At 39.1% G+C, this 8,437-nt stretch overlaps 1 protein-coding gene across 1 annotated transcript; it reads left to right on the top strand.

The window, feature by feature from the left end:
* The first annotated feature begins 3,481 nt into the window (after positions 1–3,481).
* On the top strand, positions 3,482–8,002 carry elf3 (E74-like factor 3 (ets domain transcription factor, epithelial-specific)). Its single transcript, XM_075461936.1, has 9 exons — positions 3,482–3,640; positions 3,803–3,963; positions 4,590–4,823; positions 5,193–5,300; positions 5,390–5,521; positions 5,640–5,720; positions 5,807–5,923; positions 6,114–6,309; positions 6,826–8,002. Exons 2-9 carry the CDS (start codon positions 3,810–3,812, stop codon positions 6,935–6,937), a joined length of 1,134 nt encoding a protein of 377 aa, XP_075318051.1. The 5' UTR covers positions 3,482–3,640; positions 3,803–3,809; the 3' UTR covers positions 6,938–8,002.
* Positions 8,003–8,437: the final 435 nt, after the last annotated feature.

The raw sequence follows: 8,437 nt of genomic DNA, 5'->3' as shown, positions 1-8,437 counted from the left end.
TGGTCAACTGTGTCAAAGGCAGCACTCAGGTCCAGCAGAACTAAGACTGTGACTCTACTTGCATCTGTGTTCAGGCGGATGCCATTTGTCACCTTCATCAGAGCTGTCTCAGTGCTGTGGTGGGGCCTAAAGCCTGATTGGAAAGTATCAAAAGCATTGTTAGACAGGAGAAAGTCACTAAGCTGTTGGTATACAACTTTTTCTAGGACTTTTCCTAAGAATGGCAGGTTTGATATGGGCCAGTAGTTGTTCAGTACTGTGGCATCAGGCTGCTCTTCTTTAGAAGGGGGTTAATGACAGCGGTTTTTAAGGCCTTTGGAAATGTTCCAGTCTGGAGTGAGATGTTGACTAGATGAGCGAGTTGTGGTAACAAACTGCTCAGCACAGACTTTAGGAATCTAGTGGGCAACCAGAGGCGCACCTTGTCAACAGGCAAGGCAGGCAACTGCTTGGAGCCCCGAGCCACTAGGGGGCCCCCGAGAGCTGAGGTGCATTCAATCAAATATTTATATTTATAAACTGTCTCAAACAGTGGCGAACGTTCGTGGTGAACATGTTTTCTTTGAACAGTTAAATTTAAATGATTTAGTCAAAGATTGTCTAGTTAACATGCCATTCTATAATTCCATAATTGCATTGTTGACTTCGTCAAACTCACGTCAAGTTCCACTGTAGGCTATGTTCGCGGAGAACTAGCCCCTCAGAGTGTTTGCGATTGTTGGCAACGTTCGCCGGAAAGTCAAGGCTAGTGGAAAATAAAAACCATTTGATTTTTCTTGCTTGGGGCCCCCACAGACTCTAGTATCGCCACTGTGGGCAACTCATCAAGGCAGCAAGTTGATGAACTCAGACTGCAGATGGTCTCTGACTGTTTTGTCAGTAACAGGTGTGAAATGTGTCAGCTCTAGGTGTCTAGCTGGCTGCAGAGTAGTTATTTGTGTTGTGTAAATTATTGCATTTTTAATGCCTTGACCTTTGTCATTAAAGAATATTGCAAAGTCATTACACTTGGATGTAGAAATGAGTTCTAAAGGCAGTGAAACTGGAGGGTTTGTTAATCTGTTTACTGTAGCAAACAGGACACGAGAGTTGTTACTGCAGTTTTTGATGATTTCAGAAAAATAACTCTCCCTCGTTCTACGCAAAATCTGGTTGAACACACATGGCTTTTCTTTGTAAGTCTCATAATGAACCTGGAGCTTTGACTTGCGCCATTTCCGTTCGGCTCTCCGGCACTCCCTTTTCTGTGCCCTGACCGACTCTTCTTTCCTCCATGGCGCCCTTTGCTTACTTTTAACCATTCTGACCTTGACAGGAGCAATGGTATCCAAAACATTTAAGAGACTTGATGTGTAGGAGTTCAACAGATCATCAACATCAGAACACAGGGTGTTCTCAAACCTAATCATTTCCATAAACTGTGTCCCTGTTCTGTCATTCATGAGTCTTCCCCGAACAACTGCAGACCCAGCTGCTGGTTTGGGTGTAACAGACAGGTCGAAGAAAACACAGAAATGATCAGATAAAGCAACATCGACGACATCCACGTTTGAAATAACAACACCCTTGAAATGAGCACATCTAGAGTGTGCCCTCTGTTGTGGGTGGGCTCAGTCACATGCTGAGTTAGACCAAACATTTCAAGGACAGCAGTGAGCTCTTTAGCTTCCTTGTTATGGGCTACATCCACATGCACATTCAAGTCCCCTGTTATGACTAAACAGTCAAAAGCAGTGCACACAATTGAAAGTAGTTCAGTAAAATCATCAATAAAACAATTCTGTGGTGGTTTGTAAATGGTGATCTAAAGTATGGAAGATTGTTTTATCTCCATCTCCACATACTCAAATGATGAAAAAACCCCAAATGACAACTTGTGGATGGGTATATTGTCCCTGAACATGGCACAAACACCCCCACCCCTCTGGTTTTCTCGTGTTTCAGACACAAAATTGAAGTAAGGTGGACTAGACTCAATCAGGACTGCATTTGCTGTGTTTTTGTCGAGCCATGTCTCATTTAAAAACATAAAATCAAGATTGTGAGAGGAAATAAAAATATTTATCAGGAATGATTTGTTACTTAAAGATCTGACATTGAGTACTGCGTGTTTGAGATTAGTTATAGTTGACCTGGACGCTGTGTTCTTGCAAAGGATATGGATAAGATTTCTCTGATTGGACAGTCTGATTGTCCCTCTCTTCACTCCATCCTGGAACCTCTGGTTGGGCTTCCGTACTTACTGACATGTGCCTTATCTCACAAGAATTTTCAGAGTTCACTTCATACTAAATAACTTGCTTTATATGCTATGTGTCAGTTGCCAAGTTGAATGCAAAACCCTCCCTTCAAAGTCAACAAGCAGGTTGGCTTCAGCTGAGCTGCAGTTTTCAGTTTGCATTACTGTGTGACATAAGTTGAGCCACAAGGTGGCATGACGGTTATCTAAGCAGGGTTAAGGCATGGTTTGTATCGGCCTTTCTAACCAAACCTGGCACAGAGACTGAAATCAGACGTAAATTGAATTACAAACTGTGTAAGTCACATTCCCAGGATCAACAGTGCAGAGCTAAACACACAAGCTGAACTCATTCAGCAAACACAAAGTGTCAGCATTGACTTTTTCTTGGCATGAGAAGATGGAGTGTTTTTTTAATCAATACAGACACTATCTGTATCTCTATGCCCAGCTTTCACTCTCTGTGCAGGTGTGGGTGTGTTTGTTTTCTTCCTTTAGAACTTTCTTGAACATTTTGTATGTCTAGGTAAATAATTTTGCAAAAATGAGGAAACTATTCTCCCTCACTGTAATAATTAACTGAATAGAGTAAAAAAAAGCCTGGCTAAAGTTGATTTATCACTCTTGATTAGACTTATCTGTTAAAACTGATAAACCTGTCCACAGTTGTCTGTTAGTTGTCGTCATACAGTCTATTCTTAGATATTGTGACAATCTGCGAACTTCATGTTTATGCCCTCTCTCTCTTTCTCTCTCGATACAAAACACACACACAATTGTATTAGGAAATATAATAGAAATTAAAATCCTTTTTCTTTTCCTCTTTATTGTTTAAATAAAATTGAATGTTCAAAGTGTACAACAGCTTTTAAAAAAGTAAATAACACTAAAATGCATGTCTGAAAAAATGTTGTCACTGTATGTATCTGTACTTGGTGAATGTCCTTCAACACATTATAAGCACTGCTATCTAAACTTGATTTGAACAATTCTAGTCAGGCAAATCAAATGTATAAAAAATAATTTTAGCACACTGTAACAAGAAATATAATCTGCTCTCGGGTAATGGTGTTCAAGAGACAAGGGGAAAAGCTTAGACAGAAAAGCAGGACAGACTTGTTTTGTTAATCAAGTTCTCAGGAAAGCGGAGGAGGGATGGAGGTGTGGCCACATTCAGGTGGAATTCCCCTGAATTTACCTGAGTCCATCCCCCACTCCCTCACAAGTGTATAAAGCTCTACAGGTATCCAAATGCAGCTGAAGGTGCATCTTTGTCGCAACGAAAGGGACTTAACAAAGAACAGACTGAGGAACACAAATCCAAAAGAAATCATACCACCTCGCTGGGTTGTCGCTGAGTATCATTATTTTGCATCACATTAGGGCTCGTGCTGGAATCAGGTAAATTTCCTCTGTTATTTTTTGAGTCAAATGTTACTGATCACGTCACAAATATTATTTTTGATTATGTTACAACATACAAATCTTATTAAATCAACTCTTATTTGCTTATTTAAAATTACTGAAGTGTAAACAAAAATCCACCTCTCTTCTACCACTCAGTGCCTCCATGTCGTCCCCGTGCCTTAGCAGCGTTCTGACTCATGCCAACCTCACGATGTACCAGACCGGCTTGCCTGATGTCCTGCTGCAGCAGCATAGTGTGCTTCCCAGTATTAATACCTTGCAGAACAGCCTTCAAGCCTACATCTCTGACTCAAGTGGTGAGAGGATCCTCTGCTGTGACACCGCTGTACAATTAATTTTTTGTACATGTGATATGTCACACCAAAGAAATACTAAATGTTTAGTTCCTGGGTTGTGTTCCTTACAGTGCATCTTTCATGCAGAATGAGCAAAAGACTGAAAACACTTTAAAAGTGATATTTTTTTTCAAACTTTAGCCCGCCAGACCATGAGCTCACTTTGACCTCATTCAGACACAGACAGCTCAATGATTTACTAGGTAGCCAATGTTTAACTAAGCACAACAGTCAAGTATAATGCTGTGAGCTCCTTGTTGTCAGGCTATGTTTGCTTTATCTGTCTGAACTAATCTGACCTCCAAACCAGGTGATGATTGAGATTTGTATGCCAGCATGTAGTATGTAGACATGTTGGACATCATTCCACAAGAAGTGTTTCAATTACATTATTTGTGTGGTTTACAGAAAGAGATAAACATAAATCAATTGAATATAGTTAGATGCATGGACACAGATGAGGGTTTGGATGATGACTTTTTGCTTCTTCTAGCTGCTCAAGCTCAGAGCAATTAGAGTATAGAATAACTGTAACCTAAACACAATCAGCACAGAATAACAAGTCATTACTGGCTCTCACTCTTCAGGCCAGTGGTACAGGCAGATCAGCCCTCACGACTGGACAGAAGATCATGTTTTGGAGTGGATCAGTGACCAAGTAGAGAGAACCAAGTTTGATGCAAGCACCCTGACTCTGGCGAACTGTGCAATAGATGGCCCTGCCCTTTGCCACACCAGCCAGGAAGAGATGATTGGAGTCTTTGGCCCAGAGCTTGGCCAACACCTCCACCAGAGCTTGCAGGAACTCAAAACCAAATATGGTAAACTGCATCTGTAATCTAGTAGTTTTGAATTGAATGTCACAGATACAATTTGTCTGTAAGTAGATATTACCTTTTCTTTCTTTCTTGGGTTTCAATCTAAAACTGTCAGACTCTGTGATCTTATTGTGTTTAATGTCCAGTGTAACTTTTGTCAGATATATGTTGATAAACCCAAAAGTGTTACAATCTGAGATTTCAAATTATTTGTAAGATCCATGGAGAGTGGTTTCATTCTATAATCTTTCCAGGAGGGAAAATTATGTTCCAACTTCTCTTTTAAATTAACTTTTTAATTGTATCAATATATTCATTTAATTTTCTTTGGTTAATTATTAGCTGTGTATTTTTTCTTTCTTTTTTTTCTAGAGCTGCAGAGTCTATCAGGACCAGAACTGAATGAAACATGTCTGCTCCTGGACAACTTCTTGGACAACCTGAGCTTCCCTTTGCTCAGCACAATCAGAATTGGTCAAGGTACATTTTAAATTATGATGCAACATACAAGTATAACAGGTAGGTTGTGTGGATAACAATAGGATAATGCCTCTACTCACTACCTACAGCTGATGAAGCAGTTAACAAGAAAGAATTTGACTACCGGGACGATTATGATCTGACAAGTCTGACGATGGAGTCCATAACACCTCTGGAGGACACAGAGAACCTGTCTGATAATCAGTCTGACAGTGAATACAGTGAGTGTCATACCACATTTTCTTGTTATTATAATCTTATTTAAGTCTTCTTGAGAGTTTCTTCAGTTTTATACGAATTTTGTTGCTTACATGTGAAACCTATCTTTACTATGTTCAGGTGGCAGGTTTGTCTTTCTTAGCTCACCAGAGTCTGGCAGCAGCGAATCAGATCCAGAGTTCTCATACCCTCTAATCTCAAGTGAGTAAACAGAGAAATTAATTGTTGTAAAGATCTTTGTACTCCCTTCTCAACAGACTCATAATTAAAGTGTTTTGTGTTGCCAGAGGTGCACATCAAAAAAGAAGAAGTAGAATCTCGACTTAAGCGACCAAGGGGACGACCTCCTAAACTCAGCAGAGAACAAAGCAGCATATACGACAATCCAAAGAAAAACAAACATGGTAAACATCAAGTAAAACACTGCTTAACAGACATTTATACCTGCACACCACCGAAATGTTTTAAAGGTTGTACTTTGCATAATCTTTGCATCTTTTTCGAGCCATGGATGCAGAACGGTTTGCCTTTTGTTCATGCAAATACACTCATGTACATGCACACATTTAGCCTATTGTTCACCACTATCTGCAGCACCTCGTGGCACCCACTTGTGGGAGTTCATCAGGGATATTCTGATACACCCAGAGAAGAATCAGGGTCTGATGAAGTGGGAGGACCGTCGGGAGGGCGTGTTCAAGTTCCTCAAGTCTGAGGCTGTGGCTCAGATGTGGGGCCAGAAGAAGAAGAACAGCAGCATGACATATGAGAAGCTTAGCCGTGCTATGAGGTGAGTTCATGCAGCAGCAAACAGAAAAAATGTACATGTAAAAATTGCAGCTTTTCTTCAGCTCTCATCTGAAACTGCCTGAATCTCACATAAGTCTGCTTTTATAGAGAAGTGGTCCGGAGTTCATTGGGGCAAGGGATAATACACAAGAGATATGTTCAGTTCTCCAAATATGCTTTTATGAACTTGAACACCTGACACAACTTAACTTTACACATACATTTGTAATGTAAGCTTCTTGCTCCACATTTAAGCCATAGACACTGGTGAGTCACAGTGATCACATTATATCATTACTGCTGTCATGGAGCCGGCTCAGTGGACAAAGCTCCTGAAATGAGACATACTTCCTATGAGAAGCAGACTGACCCGAACATATTGAATATTGAAGTTCTCTTTCACTTACCAGTGAAATCATGTTATGCAAGGCACTGTCAGGTGCTTCTCATATTTTCTCTCACTAACAGTGGCTTTAAACCTCTACCAAATGATGCTGATGATGATCTCTTTTTGCAGGTATTACTATAAGCGGGAAATTCTCGAGCGAGTTGATGGCCGAAGACTTGTGTACAAATTTGGGAAGAACTCCAGTGGTTGGAAGGTTGATGAGATTGGCATGGCCATGTGAGCCATCCGTCATCAAACAAGTTTAAACCAAAAAGATAATCAAGCAGTGATTCAGGAACGAGAAAAACCTGTGTAGTATGTCTGGGGGAAAAAAACTTACCACCCCAAAAGTTTAAGACACAGACTTCCTCTAAGAGGGAAGGTGTTGCAGAAAATGTAAGCCATTGTGTTTGGCTCTAGTAGGTTTTATGAACCAATTTTAATGTTTTATGTTTCATTTTTTTCATTCTACAGAATTCAGTCTGTGGCTTGTATTTAAGTTTCTTTATTGATGAAGGACTAAGTCATTATCATCATAGTGTCTATGATGTTTGTTTGGTTTGTGGGATGAAATTCTCTTTTTCTTTATTTCCCATGTCTGTCTTACTGCCATATCAAAATAACTAAGCTGTGGATCCATATGTTGGAACGTGTTTGGGAAACACAATGCAAAGACAGAACAGAGGGAAATAAATGTAGATGATGTTACTATACACTAACAGTAAAAATATACACAACATATGTATTTGTATGAGTTATTATAAAATATGTTCATACAATGTTTGAGCAAAGAGTAATTGACCAATTACAACAGATTACTTTTTGGGAGGTCTTTGTTTTTATATGATTAATCAATTTGTTATTCATCTATAACTGAACAGATAATTTGTGTGGAGTAAATCTCATAATGTAGGACATTTGTTAAATAATGGCATATCATTTTAAAAGATTTTTTATTATAAATAAATCAGACAATGCCTTAACTAAGTAGTTTGCGACTTTTTGACATATATTTTGTGAATTTAGGGCTATGCAATAGTTTACTTTGTCCATAAGTATTTTTAAAGTTGAACTTTTTTGCTCTTTGGGCTTTTTCCTTTAGAACACTCATTTTGAAATAAAAACAATGGATTCATCATTACTGAGGAGTTTATGCTTAGAATGTACCCTTCCACAGACAAGAGCTGAAGGAGGCCCATGAAATGAGAATCAAAGTGTCAGCTGGTGTGTAGGAGTCACTTTTTTTGTGTGTAGACTCACCAAAATGCTAATTATTAAAAAATGATTTTGTGATTTTATACATCAAGTGTGGAATGTGTATGACTGAATTCAAGATTAAGGGGAAATTCACAAACATACTCTGCTTCAATAGTGGCATGTCAAAGCTCCTCATAAGTGACAAACTTTACTTAGACTTTGTATATTCAAGGTTAGTGTTCTTTGCCACCATTCTCACAATACCAGATGAGGGAATATTTTATGGAAGAATGACACCCCATCCCTCCAATAAAGTTACACGTACTTGGAGAATAAATGTCCAAGCAACTTTCTCCACGCTTCTTGCTTTTATTTTTCATCTCTTTCCTTTTCAAATGTCATGTGCTTAAAGTTTATGTTGACATGTTTTTGTCCGTTATACCTGTATAGGAAAAATAAAGGTAGAGACAGAAAACATACAATGCAATTAAACTGGAGATGGAATAGAAAAATACTTTATTCATCCCCAAGTGGGGAAAATTAA

This window comes from Odontesthes bonariensis, chromosome 3, assembly GCF_027942865.1.
Source record: "Odontesthes bonariensis isolate fOdoBon6 chromosome 3, fOdoBon6.hap1, whole genome shotgun sequence".
In the NCBI taxonomy this organism is placed as follows: Eukaryota; Metazoa; Chordata; class Actinopteri; order Atheriniformes; family Atherinopsidae; genus Odontesthes; species Odontesthes bonariensis.
Note: the sequence above shows the minus strand (reverse complement) of the source record. Positions and strands in the feature narration are given on the sequence as shown.

What these genes read in the sequence shown, in the direction of transcription:
- elf3 (XM_075461936.1), top strand. Translation starts at nt 3,810, where the DNA reads ATGTCGTCCCCGTGCCTTAGCAGCGTTCTGACTCATGCCAACCTCACG. An exon ending in CTACATCTCTGACTCAAGTG is followed by an intron (nt 3,964 to 4,589) that starts GTGAGAGGATCC and finishes CTCACTCTTCAG; the next exon opens with GCCAGTGGTACAGGCAGATC. An exon ending in CACAATCAGAATTGGTCAAG is followed by an intron (nt 5,301 to 5,389) that starts GTACATTTTAAA and finishes CACTACCTACAG; the next exon opens with CTGATGAAGCAGTTAACAAG.